The sequence below is a fragment of the Anomaloglossus baeobatrachus genome, chromosome 5 (genome assembly GCF_048569485.1).
Source record: "Anomaloglossus baeobatrachus isolate aAnoBae1 chromosome 5, aAnoBae1.hap1, whole genome shotgun sequence".
NCBI lineage: Eukaryota > Metazoa > Chordata > Amphibia > Anura > Aromobatidae > Anomaloglossus > Anomaloglossus baeobatrachus.
In genome coordinates this window covers 263,016,090-263,041,794 of record NC_134357.1, presented here as the reverse complement: position 1 = coordinate 263,041,794, position 25,705 = coordinate 263,016,090, and the positions used below count along the sequence as shown (strand labels likewise).

The 25,705-nt window shown below is 51.1% G+C and overlaps 1 protein-coding gene across 1 annotated transcript in view; it reads left to right on the top strand.

Moving 5' to 3' along the window:
- Positions 1-235: 235 nt before the first annotated feature.
- LOC142311194 (uncharacterized) overlaps positions 236-25,705 on the top strand; it is a 39,407-nt gene continuing 13,937 nt past the window's right edge. Inside the window, exons 1-4 of the mRNA XM_075349387.1 lie at positions 236-318; positions 2,035-2,145; positions 2,228-2,666; positions 18,109-18,222. Of these exons, the coding sequence (XP_075205502.1) occupies positions 2,111-2,145; positions 2,228-2,666; positions 18,109-18,222 (588 nt within the window). The 5' untranslated portion in view covers positions 236-318; positions 2,035-2,110. The remainder of the gene's footprint in view (positions 319-2,034; positions 2,146-2,227; positions 2,667-18,108; positions 18,223-25,705) is intronic.

Genomic DNA, 25,705 nt, shown 5'->3' with positions numbered 1-25,705 from the left:
TACTGACCGTCTGTGGCGTGACATGTCGGGTTATCGTGACTGAAATACCGAGAACTCTGTGCCACTGCCCCTCAGTACGTCGCTATTTGCTAAAGTCAGGACACAAAAGGCCACAGGCTCCGCCCATAATGACACGTGACCATTCACAGGGCAAGAATTCACGAGCAGCGGCTGACTGGCTGGATCCACACACGTGACTGACTGCGGCTACTGCATGCCCCGGAATTCCGGTGAACAGTGAAGGAGAAGGCGGAGTTACTGAGATCAACGTCGCCCGCGTCTTGAGCGTAACAGTCGGCCCTGAGAAGCACAGTGCAGGTACCTAGCATCGGGGCATAGGGTGTGGGAGTAATACTCTGCAGCTGAGGGCTAGGTAAGGCGTGGAGGACACAGGAAGGAAGTGTAACCCCTTACATAGGACGTGGAGTATGACAGGCGCAATGCTCTGCTGGGCTGACGGGCGGCGAGGCGCAATGCTCTGCAGGGCAGTGAGGGGGATACCGGGGCGCAATGCTCTGCAGGGCAGGGCAGGGGATACCGGGGCGGAATGCTCTGCAGGGCAGGGCGGGGGATACCGGGGCGCAATGCTCTGCAGGGCAGGGCGGGGGATACCGGGGCGCAATGCTCTGCAGGGCAGGACGGGGGATACCGGGGCGCAATGCTCTGCAGGGCAGGACGGGGGATACCGGGGCGCAATGCTCTGCAGGGCAGGGCGGGGGATACCGGGGCGCAATGCTCTGCAGGGCAGGACGGGGGATACCGGGGCGCAATGCTCTGCAGGGCAGGGCGGGGGATACCGGGGCGCAATGCTCTGCAGGGCAGGACGGGGGATACCGGGGCGCAATGCTCTGCAGGGCAGGGTGGGGGATACCGGGGCGCAATGCTCTGCAGGGCAGGGTGGGGGATACCGGGGCGCAATGCTCTGCAGGGCAGGGCGGGGGATACCGGGGCGCAATGCTCTGCAGGGAGGGGCTGACGGTGGGGTGCGATGCTCCGCACTCTCTCATCCACATATTGGGTGTGCCGCTATATAAAATGTATATTGGTTTTGTGTTTTAGGCTGGGGAAGGCCCTTCTCCTTTTGCTGCGTGGTTGCCCCCTTCTCCTTTTGCTGCGTGGTTGCCCCCTTCTCCTTTTGCTGCGTGGTTGCCCCCTTCTTCTCCTTTTGCGGCGTGGTTGCCCCCCTTCTCCACCTTTTGCGGCGTGGTTGCCCCCCTTCTCCACCTTTTGCGGCGTGGTTGCCCCCCTTCTCCACCTTTTGCGGCGTGGTTGCCCCCCTTCTCCACCTTTTGCGGCGTGGTTGCCCCCCTTCTCCACCTTTTGCGGCGTGGTTGCCCCCCTTCTCCACCTTTTGCGGCGTGGTTGCCCCCCTTCTCCACCTTTTGCGGCGTGGTTGCCCCCCTTCTCCACCTTTTGCGGCGTGGTTGCCCCCCTTCTCCACCTTTTGCGGCGTGGTTGCCCCCCTTCTCCACCTTTTGCGGCGTGGTTGCCCCCCTTCTCCACCTTTTGCGGCGTGGTTGCCCCCCTTCTCCACCTTTTGCGGCGTGGTTGCCCCCTTCTCCTCCTTTTGCTGCGTGGTTGCCCCCTTCTCCACCTTTTGCTGCGTGGTTGCCCCCTTCTCCACCTTTTGCTGCGTGGTTGCCCCCTTCTCCACCTTTTGCTGCGTGGTTGCCCCCTTCTCCACCTTTTGCTGCGTGGTTGCCCCCTTCTCCACCTTTTGCTGCGTGGTTGCCCCCTTCTCCACCTTTTGCTGCGTGGTTGCCCCCTTCTCCACCTTTTGCTGCGTGGTTGCCCCCTTCTCCACCTTTTGCTGCGTGGTTGCCCCCTTCTCCTCCTTTTGCTGCGTGGTTGCCCCCTTCTCCTCCTTTTGCTGCGTGGTTGCCCTCTGTGTACTCCGCATCCTTTGTGCTGCATTCTCTGTTTGGAGGTGCCGCCTTCTCCCATCATGGCCTGGTTGTTTCTATGGCCGGACCGTCCCTCTGTTACATGTCTTCCCGCTTCTACAGTGATAACTGTGCTGACTCCTTCCCGCAGGTGGTCACAGAGCCGCTCTTCCTCCTCCTGTAGAGAAGCTGACACTCCTCAGCCTCCACATCTTCACCCTCACCAGATGAAGAGGTCTTCCACAGAGCTGGCAGTCAGAGGGTCAGTGGTGTTGTGGGGTGGTGCCCATAGCCTGTTGTTTCTGCGCCAGCAGGCGTAACATTGTGCTGTCCTCTTCTTGCAGGAGTAAAATGCCACGATGCTTCATCCAGCAATGCTCCTCATCCGGCAGGAAGAAGTTGTCACCCAACGTCATCTTTCATGTATTTCCCAATCGCCTGGATAAGGTCAGAACGTGGCTGCACTGCATTCAGCAGAGCGGACAGGAGATTGGGAACATTGACAGCACCACTGAAAGGATCCTGGAGGCCAAAAGAGGCGACCGCTACCGAATCTGTTCCGAACATTTTACAGAAGACTGTTACGTGCCCGGTGGCCTGCGCAAGACACTGAAAAGAGATGCAGTTCCTTCAGTATTCCAAGGTGTATCTCCGCGAGGGGACTGTGACCAGTGGGTGAAGCCGCCAAGTAGGAGAGTTCATGTGGATCCCTTTATACGACATCAGCGCAAGCGTCCACATGTTGTAGACTTCAGCCCTCTGCTCCGTTGTCATGGTGACTCGGTGAGTGCCCTAAGTTAAAGTGGTGTTTCTTTGTCGCTCCTAATTGGGAGACCCAGACAATTGGGGTGTATAGCTACTGCCTCCGGAGGCCACACAAAGTATTACACTTAAAAGTGTAAAGCCCCTCCCCTTCTGCCTATACACCCCCCGTGGGATCACGGGCTCCTCAGTTTTCATGCTTTGTGCGAAGGAGGCACACATACATGCATAGCTCCACTGTTTAGTCAGCAGCAGCTGCTGACTATGTCGGATGGAAGAAAAGAGGACCCATACTAGGGTCCCCAGCATGCTCCCTTCTCACCCCACTTTTGTCGGCGGTGTTTGTTAAGGTTGAGGTGCCCATTGCGGGTACGGAGGCTGGAGCCCACATGCTGCATCCTTCCCCATCCCCCTTAGGGCTCTGGGTGAAGTGGGATTTTACCGGTCTCCAGGCACTGAGACCGCGCTCCATCCACAGCCCCTGGGGAATCTGCTGGATATGGAGCGGAGTATCGTCAGGGACAGGGCCCTGCTACGTCAAGGTACTCCATGTCCCCGTACAGACCGCGCGCAGACACACTGCAGCATGGCTGGGTGTGTTAGTGCGCCGGGGACAACAGCGCTGCGCGCTTGTGCCACACTAACTACAGCTTGCTGAGGGAGTTATTGTATTGGGAACTGCCGCGCCGGCCGCTGCTGGCAGTTTTACACTGCGGCGCGGCTGGGACTTGTGGTGCTCCGGGGACTTCCGCGCTGGCCGTGCATATTTGACGGCCGCGCTTATTACTAGAGTCCCCGGCTTTTGCGGCCTAGTTTCGTTTCGTTCCCGCCCCCAGGCCTGCCAGTCAGGGGAAGGGCGGGACGCTGTACAGAACGTCAGCGCCGAGGGCTGGAGTCTACTTTACATACTCCAGCCCTCACACTGGGCACAGTGGGACGCCAGTTTCCCGCACTTTGTCTGAGGCACGCCCACGGTCCGCCCCTCTTCACAGAACGCCGGCAGCCATTCCTGTGTGCAGTCTGAGCTGGAGAGGGGAGACAAGTTCTGGGAGACCCAGGCACGGGATTCTGGCGACCACACACCCGCTTTTGAGCGCGCGGTAAGCAGCCCTCCGGTGCTGACCCCACTAGTGCCGAAGTGTACAATTGTATTTTTATGCTTGCATGCTATACATTGCACTGTACGGTCGCTGGTGATTCTTGGCTATATACCCTCCTAGATTGCTCAGAGGAGACAACAGCATGTCGTCCGCAAAAAGCAAGGGTGCCAAGGCACAGGCTTTCTATGCTGCTTGTACCGCATGTGAGGCTACTCTACCGGCAGGTTCCACTGACCCCCATTGTGTGCAGTGCTCGGCCCCTGTGGCACTTGCTCGGCCGGGGCCTCTGCTAGAGGTGACCCAGGGAGAACCACCTGTGAATACTGTCCAGGTGACGGGGACAGAGTTTGCAGTTTTTGCTGATAGATTGTCTGTGACTATGACTAAAATTCTAGAAACTTTGCAGTCTAGACCAGTAACTCAGACCATGGGCACGGTTGAATCACTGCTCCCTGGTCCCCCTCAGTTGGAACAGCTCCGGGCTCCGGGGGTGTTCCATGCATCCCAGGGTGACGGCTCTGACACGGACGACAGTCCCAGACAGCCTAAGCGAGCTCGCTATGAGCGGCCCTCTACTTCATCACACTGGTCAGGGTCCCAGCAGGAGGACTCTCTGTGTGATGAGGCGGAGGTAGCTGATCAGGATTCTGATCCTGAGACCGCTCTCAATCTGGATACACCTGATGGTGACGCCATAGTGAATGATCTTATCGCGTCCATCAATAGAATGTTGGATATTTCTCCCCCAGCTCCTCCAGTGGAGGAGCCAGCTTCACAGCAGGAGAAATTCCATTTCAGGTATCCCAAGCGTAAATTAAGTACTTTTCTGGACCACTCTGACTTTAGAGAGTCAGTCCAGAAACACCACGCTTATCCAGATAAGCGTTTCTCCAAACGGCTTAAGGATACACGTTATCCCTTTCCCCCTGACGTGGTCAAAGGCTGGACCCAGTGTCCCAAGGTGGATCCTCCAATCTCCAGGCTTGCGGCTAGATCCATAGTTGCAGTGGAGGATGGGGCTGCACTTAAAGATGCCACTGACAGACAGATGGAGCTCTGGTTGAAATCCATCTATGAAGCTATCGGCGCGTCGTTTGCTCCTGCATTCGCAGCCGTATGGGCACTCCAAGCTATTTCAGCTGGTCTTACACAGATTGACACGGTCACACGTACATCTGTTCCGCAGGTGGCATCCTTAACCTCTCAAATGTCTGCATTTGCGTCTTACTCGATTAATGCGGTTCTGGACTCTACGAGCCGTACGGCAGTGGCGTCCGCCAACTCCGTGGTTTTACGCAGAGCCTTGTGGTTAAGGGAATGGAAGGCAGATTCTGCTTCCAAAAAGTGCTTAACCAGTTTGCCATTTTCTGGTGACCGTCTGTTTGGTGAGCGTTTGGATGAAATCATTAAACAGTCCAAGGGTAAGGATTCATCCTTACCTCAGCCCAGACAAAACAAACCCCAACAGAGGAGGGGACAGTCGGGGTTTCGGTCCTTTCGAGGCTCGGGCAGGTCCCAATTCTCCTCGTCCAAAAGGACTCAAAAGGATCAGACGAGCTCAGATTCTTGGCGGGCTCAGTCACGCCCAAAAAAGACAGCCGGAAGACCCGCTACCAAGGCGGCTTCCTCATGACTTTCGGCCTCCTCTCTCCGCATCCTCGGTCGGTGGCAGGCTCTCCCGCTTTGGCGACATTTGGCTGCCACAGGTCCAAGACCGTTGGGTGAGAGACATTCTGTCCCACGGGTACAGGATAGAGTTCAGTTCTCGTCCTCCAACTCGATTCTTCAGAGCGTCTCCGCCTCCCGACCGAGCCGATGCTCTTCTGCAGGCGGTGTGCACTCTAAAGGCAGAAGGAGTGGTGATCCCTGTTCCTCTTCAGGAGCAAGGTCACGGTTTTTACTCCAATTTGTTTGTGGTACCAAAAAAGGACGGGTCTTTCCGTCCCGTTCTGGACCTAAAACTTCTCAACAAGCACGTGAAAACCAGACGGTTCCGGATGGAATCCCTCCGCTCCGTCATCGCCGCAATGTCTCAAGGAGATTTCCTAGCATCAATAGACATCAAGGATGCTTATCTCCACGTACCGATTGCTCCAGAGCATCAGCGTTTTCTACGCTTCGTTATAGGAGACGAACACCTTCAGTTCGTAGCCCTGCCTTTTGGTCTGGCGACAGCCCCACGGGTCTTCACCAAGGTCATGGCAGCAGTAGTTGCAGTCCTGCACTCTCAGGGACACTCTGTGATCCCTTACTTAGACGATCTGCTTGTCAAGGCGCCCTCTCAAGAGGCATGCCAACACAGCCTGAACGTTGCGCTGGAGACTCTCCAGAGTTTCGGGTGGATCATCAACTTTTCCAAGTCAAATCTAACCCCGACCCAATCGCTAACATATCTTGGCATGGAGTTTCATACTCTCTCAGCGATAGTGAAGCTTCCGCTGGTCAAACAGCGTTCACTACAGACAGGGGTGCAATCTCTCCTTCAAGGCCAGTCACACCCCTTGAGACGCCTCATGCACTTCCTAGGGAAGATGGTAGCAGCAATGGAGGCAGTCCCTTTCGCGCAGTTTCATCTGCGTCCACTACAATGGGACATTCTCCGCCAATGGGACGGGAAGTCGAAGTCCCTCGACAGGAACGTCTCCCTTTCTCAGGCGGCCAAGGAATCCCTTCGGTGGTGGCTTCTTCCCACCTCATTGTCAAAAGGAAAGTCCTTCCTTCCCCCATCCTGGGCGGTGGTCACGACAGACGCGAGTCTATCAGGGTGGGGAGCAGTGTTTCTCCATCACAGGGCTCAAGGTACGTGGACTCAGCAAGAGTCCACCCTTCAGATCAATGTTCTGGAAATCCGAGCAGTGTATCTTGCCCTACAAGCCTTCCAGCAGTGGCTGGAAGGCAAGCAGATCCGAATTCAGTCGGACAACTCCACAGCAGTGGCATACATCAACCACCAAGGAGGAACACGCAGTCGGCAAGCCTTCCAGGAAGTCCGGCGGATTCTGACGTGGGTGGAAGACACGGCATCCACCATATCCGCAGTTCACATCCCAGGCGTGGACAACTGGGAAGCAGACTTCCTCAGTCGCCAGGGTATGGACGCAGGGGAATGGTCTCTTCACCCGGACGTGTTTCAGGAGATCTGTCGCCGCTGGGGGATGCCGGACGTCGACCTAATGGCGTCTCGGCACAACAACAAGGTCCCGGTTTTCATGGCACGGTCTCACGATCACCGAGCTCTGGCGGCAGACGCCTTAGTTCAAGATTGGTCGCAGTTCCGGCTTCCTTATGTGTTCCCACCTCTGGCACTGTTGCCCAGAGTGCTGCGCAAGATCAGGTCCGACTGCCGCCGCGCCATCCTCGTCGCTCCAGACTGGCCAAGGAGGTCGTGGTACCCGGATCTGTGGCACCTCGCGGTAGGCCAACCGTGGGCACTACCAGACCGACCAGACTTGCTGTCTCAAGGGCCGTTTTTCCATCAGAATTCTGCGGCCCTGAACCTGACTGTGTGGCCATTGAGTCCTGGATCCTAGCGTATTCAGGATTATCTCAAGAGGTCATTGCCACCATGAGACAGGCTAGAAAACCAACCTCCGCCAAGATATACCACAGGACGTGGAAGATATTCTTATCTTGGTGCTCTGCTCAGGGAGTTTCTCCCTGGCCATTTGCATTGCCTACTTTTCTTTCCTTCCTGCAATCCGGTTTGGAAAAAGGTTTGTCGCTCGGCTCCCTCAAGGGACAAGTCTCAGCGCTATCTGTATTTTTTCAGAAGCGCCTAGCACGACTTCCTCAGGTACGCACGTTCCTGCAAGGGGTTTGTCATATCGTCCCTCCTTACAAGCGGCCGTTAGAGCCCTGGGATCTGAACAGGGTTCTAATTGCTTTCCAGAAGCCGCCTTTCGAGCCTATGAGGGATGTTTCCCTTTCTCGCCTTTCACAGAAAGTGGCTTTTCTAGTAGCGGTCACGTCTCTTCGGAGAGTGTCCGAGCTAGCAGCGCTGTCATGCAAATCTCCCTTCCTGGTGATTCACCAGGACAAGGTGGTTCTGCGCCCGATTCCGGAGTTTCTCCCTAAGGTGGTATCCCCCTTTCATCTCAATCAGGATATCTCCTTGCCTTCTTTGTGTCCTCATCCAGTTCATCAATGTGAAAAGGATTTGCATTTGTTGGATCTGGTGAGAGCACTCAGAATCTTCATTTCCCGCACGGCGCCCCTGCGCCGCTCGGATGCACTCTTTGTCCTTGTCGCTGGTCAGCGTAAAGGGTCGCAAGCTTCCAAATCCACCCTGGCTCGGTGGATCAAGGAACCAATTCTTGAAGCCTACCGTTCTGCTGGGCTTCCGGTTCCCTCAGGGCTGAAGGCCCATTCTACCAGAGCCGTGGGTGCGTCCTGGGCATTACGGCACCAGGCTACGGCTCAGCAGGTGTGCCAGGCGGCTACCTGGTCGAGTCTGCACACTTTTACCAAGCATTATCAGGTGCATACCTACGCTTCGGCGGACGCCAGCCTAGGTAGACAAGTCCTTCAGGCGGCGGTTGCCCACCTGTAAGAAAGGGCTGTTTTACGGTCCTATCACGAGGGGTTATTTTACCCACCCAGGGACTGCTTTTGGACGTCCCAATTGTCTGGGTCTCCCAATTAGGAGCGACAAAGAAGAAGGGAATTTTGTTTACTTACCGTAAATTCCTTTTCTTCTAGCTCCAATTGGGAGACCCAGCACCCGCCCTGTTTTCTTAGGGATTTTTGTTTTTTCGGGTACACATGTTGTTCATGTTGAATGGTTTCGGTTCTCCGATGTTTCTTCGGATTGAATTTGTTCTTAAACCAGTTATTGGCTTTCCTCCTTCTTGCTTTTGCACTAAAACTGAGGAGCCCGTGATCCCACGGGGGGTGTATAGGCAGAAGGGGAGGGGTTACACTTTTGAGTGTAATACTTTGTGTGGCCTCCGGAGGCAGTAGCTATACACCCCAATTGTCTGGGTCTCCCAATTGGAGCTAGAAGAAAAGGAATTTACGGTAAGTAAACAAAATTCCCTTCTTTGTTTCTGAATGACAAGCACCCAAAAATGGAAGCATTTCCTATAGATATTAGTCATGGCGGTAAGTGTTGGCACACTTGAAAATGAAGAATTTCTCCCAGAAAAATATTCCATTTACTCATGTTTTGTTAATCACTTGTTTATTTAAAAAAAAAAAAGGCAGATTGGACATTTCACACACAACCTAAAAATAGGTCTGACAAAACCGTTGACACCCCAGTCCAAAATTGTTAGTACACAACTTTTGTCATGCATGTGATGGTCATTCAAACTCCCCTGTGGCAAGTAACAAATGTGGGCAATATGAATATCACACCCGAAACCAGGTAAAAAGTCGAGAAGTTGACTCAATCATTCCATTGTCTGTGTGTACCACATTAAGCACGGAGAACAGAAAGAGAAGTGAACTATCTGAAAACTTGAGAATCAAAATTCTTGAAAAATATCAATCTCACAGTTACAAGTCCATCTCCAGAGATCTTGATGTTCCCTTGTCCAAGGTGTGCAACATATTCAAGTAGTTTACAATCCATAGCACTGTAGCTAATCTCCCTAGATGTGGACGGCAGAGCAAAATTAATGAAAGATTGCATGGTTAGTGAATTAACAGCCCCAATCAAGTTCCCAAGGATTTTAAGCTTTCCTTCTGGCTCAGGTTGTATCAGTGTCAGTGCGAACTGTCTGTCAACCTTTGAATGAAATGCTATGGCAGGAGACCCAGGAGGACCCCACTGCTGACACAGAGATGTTGTGAATATCATCAGAGATGGTGCTGTTCCCGGGAGTGTTTCTGGGCAGCCTCTGGTGGCTAGTATTGGTAGTGAGTCTGATTCTGCATCTGCCGCTCAGATAGGTGTTGGAGATGATTGCTGTTTCAGGAAGCCTATGGAGTCCAGCCGGGGGGAATGTAGGAAGGCAGTCTCTGTCTAACCTTTGCCGGTGATAATTGTTTCTGCTCCATGTTAAGATGTCCTGAATTTGTCCTCCAGCCTTTAGGCTTTTGCCTTTCCCTGTAAGTTTTGTTTTGCCTTTTTTCAGCTCCTTTTTGGATATTCCAGGAATGATTTCCACAGCGGTTTCTTCGTTCCTTTGCATCGGTTTTGTTTCCATGTCATCCTGAGTCTGCAGCTATGCCTGATAAGTATTTTGTTCTTAGCCTGGCCTTGGTTAAAGGCTAAATTTGCACTGAAGGGCGTTTCTGCTTAATCTTTTTTTTTTTTTTCTTCTAAATCTGTGCTTGAGAATATTCCCATTTTTACTCCCTGTTGGATCAGGAGTCTTGTATTTTTGTATCTCCTGTGTTTTTATAGTTTGCATTTTCTATTTAAATGTATTTGCACAAGAGTTCCTGAAATAATGGGAGGAAGGATCGTGTGATCTTTAAGGGAATTTTTGATTATCAGGTGTTAGCATTATTTAGGGTTTCTTTTTCGCTCCTAATTGGGAGACCCAGACAGTGGGTGTATAGCTACTGCCTCTGGAGGCCGCACAAAGAACTACACTTAAAAGTGTAAGGCCCCTCCCCTTCTGGCTATACACCCTCCCGTAGGAGTACGGATTCCTCAGTTTTAGCTTTGTGCGCAGGAGGTCAGACACGCACGCATAGCTCCATTGTTTTTAGTCAGCAGCAGCTGCTGACTATGTCGGATGGAAGAAAAGAGGGCCCATACAGGGCTCCCAGCATGCTCCCTTCTCACCCCACTGTATGTCGGAGGTGTTTGTAAGGTTGAGGTACCCATTGCGGGTACGGCGGCAGGAGCCCACATGCTGATTCCTTCCCCATCCCTTTTTACAGGGCTCTGGGTGAAGTGGGATTTACTGGTCTCCAGGCACTGAGACCGTGCTCCATCTACAGCCCCTGGAGAAGATGCTGGATGGAGCGGAGTACATCAGGGACATGGCCCTTCAGCGCGGCCCGCGCTTTTACGGCGGCCGCGCTGATAACTCGAGTCCCCGGCTTTTGCGGCCTGCTTCCGTTCGTTCCCGCCCCCAGACCTGCCAGTCAGGAGAGGGGCGGGACGCTGGCCAGTGCATCAGCGCCGAGGGCTGGAGTCGTTTTTACATACTCCAGCCCTCACAATCGGCACAGAGGGGACACTGTTTCCCGCACTTCTGTTTGGGAACTCCCACGGACCGCCCCTCTCCACAGACGCCGGCAGCCATTCCTGCTGACGCGCTGAGCTGCAGAGGGGAGCCGGGGAGACCCAGACAAGGAATTCTGCGCCTCTTACCCGCTATTCAGCGGGCGGTAAGCAGCCCTCAGGGCTCACCCCCTCTTGTGCCAGTAGTATTCTTAGTATTTTGTTTCTACAAATACTTGGTATTACATAGCGCTGGTCGCCCTTTGGCTATAGACTCTCTCACATTGCAGAGAGCCAGCAGCATGTCGGCCGTAAAACGCAAGGGTGCCAAGGCACAGACATTATATGCTTCCTGCACCGCATGTGGGACTTTTCTACCAGCAGGCTCCACGGACCCCCATTGTGTGCAGTGCTCGGCCCCTGCGGCGCTTGCACAGTCGGGACCTCTGCTGGACGTGACCCAGGGTGTACCACCTGTGAATGCTGTCCAGGTGACAGGAACTGAGTTTGCAGCTTTTGCTGACAGAATGTCTCTCACTATGTCACAAATTCTTGACACATTGCGAGCTAGGCCTGTACTTCAGGCCACGGACACTGTGCAATCATTGCCCCCTGGTCCCCCTCAGCTCCAAGCTCCGGGACGGGCATATACACCTCAGGGTGAAGACTCTGACTCGGACGATGGCCCCGGGCAGCCTAAGAGGGCTCGCTATGACGGGCCTTCACATTCATCTCAATGGTCAGGATCCCAGCGAGATGAATCTATGGGTGATGAGGCGGACGTAACTGATCAGGATTCTGATCCTGGGACCGCTCTCAATCTAGATACACCAGATGGTGACGCCATAGTTAATGATCTTATATTTAACATCAATAAGATGTTAAATATTTCCCCACCAGCTCCTCTTGTAGAGGAGTCAGCTTCGCAGCACGAGAGAATCCATTTCAGATACCCTAAGCGTACATTAAGCACTTTTCTGGACCACGCTGACTTTAGAGACGCAATCCAGAAACCCCACGCTTATCCTGAAAGGCGTTTTCCTAAACGGCTTAAAGATACACGCTACCCTTTTCCCCCTGAGGTGGTCAAGGGTTGGACCCAGTGTCCAAAAGTGGATCCTCCAATTTCCAGGCTTGCAGCTAGATCCTTGGTTGCAGTTGAAGATGGAGCGGCACTTAAAGATGCCACTGACAGGCAGATGGAGCTCTGGCTGAAATCCATCTATGAAGCGATTGGAGCGTCATTAGCGCCTTCTTTTGCGGCCGTATGGGCACTCCAAGCTATCTCAGCCGGGCTTGCGCGAGTCGACTCAGTCACACGTGCATTTGCCCCGCAGGTAGCACCATTGACCTCGCAAATGGCGGCATTCGCGTCGTACGCGATTAATGCTGTTCTTGACGCTACAAGCCGCACGGCAGTGGCGTCAGCCAACTCCGTTGTTTTGCGTAGGGCCCTGTGGTTGAGACATTGGAAAGCAGATTCTCATTCCAAGAAGTGCTTAACCAATTTGCCTTTTTCTCGTGACCGATTGTTTGGAGAGCGTTTGGATGAAATCATCAAACACTCCAAGGGTAAGGACTCATCCTTACCGCAACACAGACAAAACAAACCCCAACAGAGGAAGGGTCAGTCTGGTTATCGGTCCTTTCGAGGACCGGGCAGGTCCCAATTCGCCTCGTCAAAAAAGACTCAAAAAGACCAGAGACGCTCAGATTCTTGGAGGTCTCAGTCACGCCCAAAGAGGACAGCCGGAGGAACCGTTGCCAAGACGGCGTCCTCCTGACTTGCGGTCTCCGATTCCCACACCCGCGGTCGGTGGGAGGCTTTCCCACTTTGGCGACATTTGGCTGTCACGCGTCAAAGACCGTTGGGTGAGGGATATTCTGTCTCACGGGTACAGGATAGAGTTCAGTTCTCGTCCGCCAACTCGTTTCTTCAGAACTTCTCCACCACCAGACCGAGCCGATGCTCTGTTGCAGGCGGTGGCCGCTCTAAAGGCGGAAGGAGTGGTGACCTCCGTCCCTCTTCAGGAACAAGGTCACGGTTTTTACTCCAATCTGTTTGTGGTCCCAAAAAAGGACGGATCGTATCGACCCGTCCTGGATCTAAAGTTGCTCAACAGACACGTAAAAGTCAGGAGGTTCCGGATGGAATCCCTACGCTCCGTCATAGCCTCAATGTCTCAAGGAGATTTTCTAGCATCAATAGACATCAAAGATGCGTATCTCCACGTGCCGATTGCACCAGAGCATCAGCGTTTCCTACGCTTCGTCATACACGACGAACACCTACAGTTCGTAGCGTTACCTTTCGGTCTGGCAACAGCCCCCCGGGTCTTCACCAAAGTCATGGCAGCAGTAGTAGCTGTTCTGCACTCGCAGGGTCACTCGGTCATCCCGTATCTAGACGACCTGCTTATAAAGGCACCCTCTCAAGAGGCATGCCAACACAGTCTGAAGGTGGCACTAGACACTCTCCAGAGTTTCGGGTGGATTATCAACTTTCCAAAGTCTCATCTAACCCCGACCCAATCTCTGACTTATCTTGGCATGGAGTTTCATACTCTCTCAGCGATAGTGAGGCTTCCACTGGACAAGCAGTGCTCGCTACGGACTGGAGTGCAATCTCTCCTTCAGAGCCAGTCGCACTCACTGAGGCGCCTCATGCATTTCCTAGGAAAGATGGTAGCAGCAATGGAGGCAGTCCCGTTCGCGCAGTTTCATCTGCGCCCTCTACAATGGGACATTCTACGCCAATGGGATGGGAAATCGACGTCCCTCGACAGGACTGTCTCCCTCTCTCAAACTGCCAAGGACTCTCTGCGTTGGTGGCTTCTCCCCACCTCATTGTCACAGGGAAAGTCGTTCCTTCCCCCGTCCTGGGCAGTGGTCACGACGGATGCGAGCCTATCAGGGTGGGGAGCGGTGTTTCTCCACCACAGGGCTCAGGGGACGTGGACTCAGGAAGAGTCCACCCTGCAGATCAATGTTCTGGAAATCAGAGCAATCTATCTTGCCCTGCGAGCCTTCCAACAATGGCTGGAAGGCAAGCAGATTCGGATTCAGTCGGACAATTCCACGGCGGTGGCGTACATCAACCACCAAGGGGGAACACGCAGTCGCCAAGCTTTTCAAGAAGTCCAGCGGATTTTGACGTGGGTGGAAAGCAGAGCATCCACCATATCCGCAGTTCACATCCCAGGCGTGGAAAACTGGGAAGCAGACTTTCTCAGTCGCCAGGGCATGGACGCAGGAGAATGGTCCCTTCACCCGGACGTGTTTCAACAGATCTGTTGCCGCTGGGGGACGCCGGACGTCGATCTGATGGCGTCACGGCACAACAACAAGGTCCCAGTTTTCATGGCACGGTCTCACGATCACCGAGCGCTGGCGGCAGACGCCTTGGTTCAGGATTGGTCGCAATTCCGACTCCCCTATGTGTTCCCACCTCTAGCATTGTTACCCAGAGTTCTCCGGAAAATCAAGTCCGACTGCCATCGAGCCATACTCGTCGCTCCAGATTGGCCAAGAAGGTCGTGGTACCCGGATCTGTGGCATCTCACGGTAGGCCAACCGTGGACACTACCAAACCGTCCAGATTTGCTGTCTCAAGGGCCGTTTTTCCATCTGAATTCTGCGGCCCTGAACCTGACTGTGTGGCCATTGAGTCCTGGATCCTAGCGGCCTCAGGTTTATCTCATGAAGTTGTTGCCACAATGAGACAGGCTAGAAAACCATCCTCAGCTAAGATCTATCACAGGACGTGGAAGATATTCTTAGCGTGGTGCTTGGCTCAAGGGTTTTCTCCCTGGCCATTTGCATTGCCAATTTTTCTTTCCTTCCTGCAGTCTGGGTTGGAAAAAGGTTTGTCGCTTAGCTCGCTTAAGGGTCAAGTCTCCGCGCTATCCGTATTCTTTCAGAAGCGCTTGGCACGGCTTTCTAAAGTACGCACTTTTCTCCAAGGAGTTTGTCATATCGTTCCTCCTTACAAACGGCCATTGGAACCCTGGGATCTGAACAAGGTTCTCATTGCTCTCCAGAAGCCGCCTTTCGAGCCGTTGAAAGAGGTTTCCCTTTCTCGGCTTTCACAAAAAGTAGTTTTTCTTGTGGCGGTCACATCTCTTCGAAGAGTGTCCGAGCTAGCGGCGTTATCTTGCAAATCTCCCTTCCTGGTGTTTCACCAAGACAAGGTAGTACTGCGTCCAATTCCGGAGTTTTCTCCCAAGGTGGTTTCTTCCTTTCATCTCAATCAGGATATCACTTTGCCATCTTTGTGTCCGCATCCAGTTCACCAATTTGAAAAGGGTTTACATCTGTTGGACCTGGTGAGAGCACTCAGGATTTACATTTCTCGCACGGCGCCTCTACGCCGTTCTGATGCGCTCTTTGTCCTAGTCGCTGGTCAGCATAAGGGATCGCAAGCTTCCAAATCCACCCTTGCGCGGTGGATCAAGGAACCAATTCTTCACACATACCGTTCTGCTGGGCTTCCGATTCCATCTGGACTGAAGGCCCATTCTACCAGAGCCGTGGGTGCGTCCTGGGCATTGCGGCATCAGGCTACGGCTCAGCAAGTGTGCCAGGCTACCTGGTCGAGTCTGCACACGTTTACCAAACACTATCAAGTGCATACCTACGCTTCGGCAGATGCCAGCCTAGGTAGACAGGTCCTTCAGGCGGCGGTGGCCCACCTGTAGGAAGAGGCTGTCTGACAGCCCGTTCATGTGGTATCTTTTTACCCACCCAGGGACTGCTTTTGGACGTCCCACTGTCTGGGTCTCCCAATTAGGAGCGAAAAAGAAGAAGGGAATTTTGTTTACTTACCGTAAATTCCTTTTCTTCTAGCTCCAATTGGGAGACCCAGCACCCGCCCTATTTGTTCTTAGGGTTTCGTTTTTCGGGTGCACATGTTGTTCATGTTGTTTCTTAAGTTCTCCGATCTTGTTATCGGATTGAATTTGTTTTTGAAACTGTTATTGGCTTTCCTCCTCCTTGCTTTGGTACTAAAACTGAGGAATCCGTACTCCTACGGGAGGGTGTATAGCCAGAAGGGGAGGGGCCTTACACTTTTAAGTGTAGTTCTTTGTGCGGCCTCCAGAGGCAGTAGCTATACACCCACTGTCTGGGTCTCCCAATTGGAGCTAGAAGAAAAGGAATTTACGGTAAGTAAACAAAATTCCCTTCTTTTACTGGCTGCAACTAGCAATCTATCCTATACTTTTGTATCTAGCTAGCAGGGCCTCACGTTGCTTAATTCTATATCTACCATCTATGTGTTGTTTCTTTCTTACATCACCGTCATTATTTATTGGGGGCTTTGACCTTCCTTTGGGGCTGCTCTGAGGCAAGTCAGGAATCCTCATTCCATCTTTGAGGTTCTCCAGTGGTGACGAGGCGTCTAATGCTCCACTGCTACTTCTAGTTGTGTTTGTGTAAGTGGATTGCAGCCAGCCAAGTTTCCAAATGCTCTTGTGTATTATCTTCTACCATTTTTTTTTTTTTTTTTTTTTTTTTTATGGGTTTTTTGCAAGATCTTTTGCAGTCTCCTGACCATAACACAGAGACATACAAAAGCTACTATGCTGTTTGTCAAAACTTATGTGAACTAGCCAAAATCATTCTGGGAAATTGTCCTGTAGACAGGTCAGAGCTTTTTGGTAAAGCTCATCACTATACAGTTTCTGAAAAAGGAATGATGCCTACAAAGAAAAAAACATAGGACCTACAGTCAGAGATGGTTCAAAGATGCTTTGGCATTGTTTTGCTGCCTCTCTCACTGGAAGCCTTGACTGTGTACAAGGCATCATGAAATCTGAAGGTTGCTAAAGGATTTTGGATTACAATGTAGTGCAAGTGTCAGATTTCTGTTTGTGTAGTAGGTCGTGGGTCTTCCAGCGGGACAATGGCCCAAAACGTACTTCCAAGAAGAACCCAAAAATGGATGGAAACATAGCGCTGGAGCATTCTAAAGTGTCAGCATTGAGTCCGGATCTAAATCCCATTGACCAGTGGAGAGATCTTAAAATTCCTGATGGGAGAAGGCATTGTTCAAATATGAGAGACCTGGAGCAGTTTGCAAAAGAGTGGTCCAAAGTTCCAGCTGAGAGGTGTAAGAAGCTTGTTGATGGTTATAGGAAGCATTGATTGCAGTTATTTATTCCAAAGGGTGAGCAACCAAATATGAGGGTGCCAACAACTTTGTACTTACCATTTTTGGTGTCTTGTGTGAAATTATGATCAATTTACCTTTTCTTCTGTGTTGTTGTGTTTAGTTTTGTTATTTTGTTTTGTGTTACTATACACACAAAACGTGTAATTGCAATAATTTTCTGGGAGAAGTACTTCATTTTTTGCAGCAATTTCAAGAGTTTCAGCCATGACGGTATATGTCTGACAGCTGCCCATACTTCTGCCTACACTCCTATACCTGGCGGTGTAAATTAATTTTCCCCCTAATAGTCCACATATCCATATTAATTTTCTGGGCTGTAAGTGACTTTAATCTGCCCCTCTCAGGGGATACTGTTAGCGATGTCTGTTTCATGTACGTATTTTATCATTTTTTATTTTTTTCACGGATATGTGTGACCGTTATAATCTATGGGGCTGTTCATATGTCTGTTTTTTGGGGAATCTTATGACCATGCAAAACTCATGGAGACATGTAAGAGTATTACTGGCATCATGGATGAAAAGTGCCTATACAAGTGTATGGGCCTGTGAAATTAAGACAGCAAACTGATGTCATCAGTCTACAACTTGTGCTGTGTCCATGATTAACATGTAATGTATAGGGAAAAACTTAAAAAAAAAAATTGATCCATTTATGAAAATCACTGAAGTGTACCATTTTTGTAAACCTTAAAAAAACAAAAAAAATCCCCAAAACTTTGAGGTTGTACAGCGCTGCATTGCAATGTGCACCGATTAGTCTGATGGGCATCTCCAGACTGTGCTCAGCGCCTTGTAATGTCACTCCTCCACCTGTGAATTACGTGGATCACTAAATCCACACAGCCGGCAGACAGCCTTTATGGTGAAAACATGAGGTACTACCATGACAAGGCAGCGTAGCATCATTGTGGAGCACCATTACTGTCACTATTGCTTTGCTGTGGATGCGAGGTGATCTGCGCCTGTGTGGTGTACGATCTGTGCTTCTATATCTATAGACATGTATGTAGGTGTCTAAGCCACTGCATTGTCTGTAATAACGGTGATTCTTTCTTTATTTCACCTCTAGGCAAATCTAGATTCTGAAGAGCGACGACCAGTGGAAGAAAACGCAGACAGGAGCAAGATTTCCGAGAATATATTCAATCTCACCCTTGAGATCATGTGCCTGTTGACTGGAGAGGTGAGACGTTATGGAAAGTATGGTACATGTCACTCTTCTCAAGCACAGTGTGTGTGTGTGTGTGTGTGTGTGTGTATAATAAATATATATATATATATATATATAAGTAATGCGTGCGTGTGTATATATACAGTGCCTTGCGAAAGTCTTCGGCTCGCTTGAATTTTTCAACCTTTTCCCACATTTCAGGCTTCAAACATAAAGATAAAAATGTTGATGTTATGATGAAAAATCAACAGCAAGTGGGACACAATTGTGAAGTTGAACAAAATTTATTGCTTATTTTAAACTTTTTAAAAAAAACTGAAAATTGGGACGTGCAATATTATTCATCCCTTTTACTTTCAGTGCAGAAAACTCACTCCAGAAGTTCATTGAGGATGTCTGAATGATCCAATGTTGTCCTTAAATGACTGATGATGTGTAATCAAGTCTCCGTATAAATGCACCTGTTCTGTGATAGTCAGTGTTCTGTTTAAAGCGCAGATAGCATCATGAACACAACAGGCAGGTCCGTGATACTGTTGTAGAGAAGCTTATAGCTGGATTTGGTTACAAAAAGATTTCCAAAACTTTAAACATCCCAAGAAGCACTGTGCAAGCGATCATATTGAAATGGAAGGAGTATCATATCACTGCAAATCTACCAAGACCCAGCTGTCCATTCAAACTTTCATCTCAAACAAGGAGAAGACTGATCAGAGATGCAGCCAAGAGGCCAATGATCACTCTGGATGAACTGCAGAGATCTACAGCTGAGGAGGGAGAGTCTGTCCATAGGACAACAATCAGTCGTACACTGCACAAATCTGGCCTTTATGGAAGAGTGCAAAGGAGAAAGCCATTTCTCAAAGATATCCATAGAAAGTGTTTACAGTTTACCGCAAGCCACCTGGGAGACACCAAACATGTGGAAGAAGACGCTCTGGTCAGATGAAACCAAAATCGAACTATTTGGGCACAATGTCAAACAATGTGTTTGGCGTAAAAGCAACACAGCTCATCATCCTGAACACACCATCCCCACTGTTAAACATTGTGGTGGCAGTATCATGGTTTGGCCCTGCTTTTCTTCAGCAGGGACAGAGAAGATGGTTAAAACTGATGGGAAGGTGGATGGAGCCAAATGCAGGGCCATTCTTAAAGAAAGCCTATTGGAGTCTGGAAAAGACCTGAGACTGGGACAGAGATTTGTCTTCCAACAAGACAATGATCCCAAACATAAAGCAAAATCTACAATGGAATGGTTCACAAACGTATCCAGGTGTTAGAATGGCCAAGTCACAGTCCAGACCTGAATCCAATCAAGAATCTGTGGAAAGAGCAGAAAACTGCTTTTCACAAGCGCTCTCCATCCAACCTCACTCAGATCGAGCTGTTTGTAAAGGAAGAATGGGCAAGAATTTCAGTCTCTCGATGTGCAAAACTGATAGAGACATACCCCAAGCGACTTGCAGCTGTAATCACAGCAAAAGGTGGCGCTACAAAGTATTATCTTAAAGGGGACGAATAATATTGCACACCCCACTTTTCAGGTTTTTTTTTTTGTTAAAAAGTTTAAAATAAGCAAATTTCGTTCAACTTCACAATTGTGTCCCACTTGTTGTTAATTCTTCACCATAACATTTAAATTTTTTATCTCTGTTTAAAGCCTGAAATGTGGGAAAAGGTTGAAAAATTCAAGGGAGCCGAATACTTTTGCAAGGCACTGTGTATATATGTATGTGTGTGTGTGTGTGTATATATATATGTAAGTAATTTCAAATTACAACTTTCTGGCTTTAAGAAACGCTAAAAAAATCATGAAAATTGGAAGCCCTGCCTGGCGGGAAGTCACCGGGCCCGGACGGCTTTACTTATTTTTATTACAAGGTGTTTGCGGCGGAGCTCCTCCCACACATGGCCGCCTTGTTTAACTCTTTCCTTCAGGGTGACCCTATCCCTCCATCCATGCTACACTCCCATTTAATCCTCCTGCCCAAGCCACCCAGGGACCCATTGGACTGTGCTAATTATAGACCAATAGCCCTTTTGAACTCCGATTTGAAGATGTTCACCAAGCTCTTGGCGGCCAGGCTTAATCGATGGTTGCCCCAACTCGTGTATAAAGACCAGGTGGGTTTTGTCCCTTGCCGTCAGGGGGGGGACAACACCAGGAAGGTCATAGACCTGGTGGATGTGGCAAATCGGACGAAGCAACAGGCGTTGGTGTTGAGTCTAGATGCAGAGAAGGCTTTTGACCGCCTTGCGTGGCCTTTTCTCTTCAAGACAATGGAGGTCTTTGGGATCTCGGGTGGCTTTATGCGGGCCTTGAAGTCCCTGTATAGCGCTCCTACGGCCTCTATCAAACTCCCCCTCCACATCTCTAAGCCTTTTCTCATCTCCAATGGCACCAGGCAGGGGTGCCCCCTGTCCCCCCTCCTTTTTGCACTATGCATAGAGCCCCTCGCGGCCTCGGTCAGGAGCAACCCAGACATCTCGGGGGTCCTGGTCAGGAATAAACCATTTAAAATCTCACTTTTTGCCGACGATGTGCTCATTACACTTACTAACATCCATGTGTCCCTTCCAATTTTAATGTGCACCTTGGGTAGGTACGGGAGCCTTTCGGGGTATAAGATCAACTCTAGCAAAACGGAGGCAATGCCCTTGAATCTCGACCCGGTGGCCCTGGATTACCTGCGTTTGAATTTTAAGTTTCGTTGGAAGACAGATGCGGTCAAGTACCTGGGGGTTAACCTCACATCTACTTATGATTCCCTCTATAACCTTAACTTCCCCCCCCTTTTCCGAGAGCTGAGAACTCTTTTGAGCAAGTGGTTGCCCCTCCCTCTTTCGTGGATGGGGCGCATTGCGGCGGTTAAAATGAGCTTGCTCCCAAAATTATTATATTTCTTTGAAACCCTCCCAGTTAAGGTACCAATAAAGGAGCTGAAGTCCCTTCAGGCGGCTATCCTTAGATTTATTTGGTGTAACAAACGTCATAGGGTGGCCAGGGAGGTGTTGATGGCTCGGAGAAACAGGGGGGGGCTTTCTGTCCCGGACATCCTAAAATACTATTGGGCGGCCCATCTTAGGAGGATCCCCTGTTGGGTGTCCCTTTGGGCATACAACAGGTGGACTGAGATTGAAAAACTTTGGCTGGCGCCTATACATCCAAACGCGCTCCTGTGGCCCCCGGCCCAGTGTGATTCGCCCCCCCCTCTTCTTGGACCGATGCAGTTCACTAGGGACCTCTGGGCATTTTGCATTAGAAGATTTCCTTTGGCATCCCCCTGCTCCCCTCTGGTGTCCTTCATATACCAACCCTTGCTCCCAAGCAGTCTGGAGTCGGACATGGTGCACCCCTGGCTCAAGGCAGGTCTATTCAGATTTGCAGACATTATAGATGGAAGTACAATGCAGATCCATTCCTTTGAGTACCTTAGAGATAAATTCTCTCTCTCTAATCGAGAGTTTTTCCAATATCTGCAGATCAGAGACTTGGCTGGCTCCTTGTTTGGCAGGGCAGGGGCCTCGATTCCCACAGATTTTGAGAAAATTTGCAGAAGGGGCACTGATACTAAGGGGCTGATTTCGGAAATTTACATTTTGCTTTCTGATTCACGGGAGGGGCCCGAGGGGTCTTTTCCATACATGCGGAAATGGGAGTCTCTATTGGGAAGGCGGATACTTCCTCAGGAATGGGCAGCAATCTGGGGAAACGCCGCCAAGACGTCAATATGCACACTATATAAGGAAAATATCTATAAAATTTTGCTATTTTGGTACCACACTCCAGATTTCCTTCATGGCATAGACCCCTCCATACCGGCTTGTTGCTGGAGATGCGGGGGAGGCAGGGGCACCATTCTGCACATATTCTGGTCCTGTCCAGGGATAGTCCCCTTCTGGGAGCGGGTTAGAGGGTTGATCCATAAAGTACTATATATAGAGGTTGATCTTGATCCCCTGATCTATGTTCTGGGTCTTGGGAATGGGGGATTGGGAAAAACGGCCTCTAAGCTTTTGTCCCACATCCTTACGGCGGCCAGATGCTTAATTGCAAAGAATTGGAGGCAGCCAGGGACACCCTCACTCCAGAGCCTCAAGTATAGATTACTGGACGTTAGACGCATGGAACATCTCACGGCACTATTGCATGACACAGTTGACCGCTTCCAGGCCGTGTGGGCACCATGGGACTACTTTGCGGGACAGGAGGATCTGTGAGACTGAGGCCTATGGGTCCTATGGAAGGAGCATGGACTCTTGAAACCCTTCCCTCTTCCCTCCTATTTCTCCTCTCCCCTCCTAACCCTCCTCACCTGTCCTGTCATTGTTTGTCTAGGTTCGATAAGAATTGTGAATTTTATGTTTTATTTTATGTATGAAAAACGTAAATTGAAAATCTCAATAAAAATTCAAAGTTTAAAAAAAAAAAAAAAAAATCATGAAAACATAATGTGCTAGCCAGTAACTGTTATTTTTCAAGACCAAACAGGTGGGAAAATAATGGCATCACTCAATTGTGAGGTAAAAATTATGGAATCATGAAAAACAAACAAAAACTCCAATACATCACTACTATTTTGTTGCACCACCTCCTGGCTTTTATAACAGTATGCAGTCTCTTAGGCGCAGACTTAATGAGTGACAAACAGTACTCTTCATCAGTCTGGCTCCAACTTTCTCTGATTTGCTGTTGCCAGATCAGCTTTGCAGGTTGGAGCCTTGTCATGGACCATTTTCTTCAACTTCCACCAAAGATTATCAATTGGATTGAGATCCGGACTATTTGTAGGCCATGACATTGACCTTATGTGTTTTCTTTCAAGGAATGTTTTCATAGTTTTTGCTCTATGGCAGGATGCATTATCTCCCCCGTGCCTTTACCTGACATGCAGCCTCATTTTATCAATGACTGTGGAAATTTACATCTTCTCTTCAAGCAGTCATCTTTATAAATCTCATTGGAACGACACCAAACAAAGGTTCAAGCATCATCACCTTACCCAATGCAGATTCGCGATTCATCACTGAATATGACTTTCATCTAGTCATCGACAGTCCACAATTGCTTTTCCTTAGCCCATTGTAACCTTGTTTTTTTCTGTATAGTTGTTAATGATGGCTTTTGTTTTGCTTTTCTGTATGTAAATCCCATTTCTCTATCGTTTCATTGGGGGACACAGGACCATGGGTTATGCTGCTGTCACTAGGAGGCTGACACTAAGTAAACATAAAAAAGTTAGCTCCTCCCTAGCAGCATACACCCCGAGCCGGAGGCGGGCTCAGATCAGTTTTTAGCTTAGTGTCGTAGGAGGCTGATGTGGGCCGTCTCGGCCCCCCTCAGCCATGTATGTTTTTGCGCTTTTTTATTTTTTTTTTTTCGGCGCCGCTCATCGCTCTCATACCTGTCGTCTTCTTCTCTGCAGGTATTCGCTTCACTCATTCTCCGCAGCCCCGTGGGTACCGCTCCCCAGGGTCGCAGGGGCTTGAGACTTCGGGGCCCTCTCCCCCGCCCGTCCCCGTGGTACCACTCCCGGGGGTGCGCGTGTGGGCAGGTTGTTTTGTGGGCACCCCTGATTCGCCCTGAGGTATCACCCCAAAGGGCGTACAGGGGAATACAGCAGGGATGGAACCTCAGCAGCGTTTGTGATAGATGGGGCCCTGTCACGCTGCCTTCTCCTGATAGGGGGCTGTCTACCCCCATCATGATGCCTACTACCCTGCCTTCAGCACGCTCTCCCCCGGAGCCTTCCTGGACGAGCAGCGCTGTTCACAGGCAGGGCCAGGGAGCTCTGCCTGCACCGCATCCATCGCTGAGCCGGCGCCGCCGATTGCAGGTAGGATCCGACTTCCCTGCTCTTTCCCCCGGCCCCCTCCATAAATTTAGTCCCCGGCTTCGGCCTAGTCGCTCCTGCGTCCTAGCCACGCCCCCGCTGCATGCTATTGGCCGCCGGTCGTCTCCCTCTGTACCTCCCACTGCTCTGCCTCCTGGCAGATGGTGGGGGCTGTGAATCCTCCAGACTTTTCGCGCCGGAATCCTGCTCCTCCCCCAGCCTCCTCCAGCGTCCCCTCTCCATTTTAGCCTGCCTCTGGTCCCCTGAGGCTGCAGCACGCCGGCGTTCTGAGTTTTCTGGCCAGCTCATTCCTGGACTCCACTTCTGGACTGGTGGGCAGCACGCAGGACCTGGGTAAGCTCTGCTCCTAAGGAGTAGCCCTCACTAGGTAGCATTCTCTGAGTTTAGGGACGAGTTAACCCTCTCCTGTCTCCTTCCTAGCAGCCACCAGGGAGAGTACCTGTGTGCACCATGCCTAAGGCTAAGCCCACCCAATCCAAGCAGGCCCCCTTTGCACTATTTTTTGCATGCTCCTCCTGCAGCTCCAAATTTTCCCAGGGTCAGGACGCCCCACTATGCTCCGTCTGTTCTACAGACGCGCAGCCTCCGCAGGACTCCGCGGCCGACGCTTCTGATACCGCAGACGCCACAGCGCCATATGCTGCAGGGCCCTGCGTCCCGCCCCCCCCCGACTGGCTAGCGTCCCTGTCCCAGTCCGTAGATTCCCTCTCTGAGGCTTCTCGGACCATCGCGCAAGCTCTACGCCTGCTGCCGACGCTCGCCCAGATTCCCGCAGACCCGGCGCAATTGCCCCCGGAGCAGGTGAGCCCCGTTGCAGGGTCCTCCTCTGCTGCTCAGAAACGGACCCGCCGGGTCTCGTCCTCAGACTCTTCCCAGGTTTCACCTTCATCCCCAGGTCCAGACCGTCAGTCCTCCAGGGAGGCTTCTGACTGCTCCGAGGATGATTCCGATGCGGTACCCCTACAGGACTCAGAGCAGGCGGCCGATATTCGGCACATGGTAAATAGTCTGATAGAAGCAGTAAACCAGACCTTGAAGGTACAGGTGGACCCAGTCTCCTCCCAGAGCACCCAGGTCTCCTTTAAGCGGGTGAAGCGGGCCCAGAACACATTCAGCGGACATCCAGAATTCGCTGAGTTACTGCGCAGCCACAGGCAACAGCCGGACAGGGTATTTACCAGCGGTAAGTCCATCGATTTGCATTATCCCTTTCCTGAGGGTCTTCGAAAGGATTGGGCAGGTTCCCCTGTGGTTGACCCCCCCAGTCTCCCGCCTGTCTTCTCACACAGTCCTTCCACTCACTAACGGTACGTCTCTCAAAGATCCTACGGACCGTACTATTGACAGGTTGGCCCGTTCCGCCTTCGAGGCAGCGGGCTCATCCCTCTCTCCGGCCTTCGCCTCGGTTTGGGTGGCGAAGGCCCTGATGTCCTGGGCGGACACGCTACGCGGCGGTCTCCGCGCCATTCCTACCAATCCGGACCTGGTTCCCATCGCCTCGCAGATTTCCCTCGCCGGTGAGTACTTGCTCAATGCAGCCCTGGCGTCTGCAAGTTGCGCGACCCAGGCCGCCAGCAACAATGTGGCCATCCGTCGAGCCCTTTGGCTCCGCTCCTGGAACGCGGATGCGGCCTCTA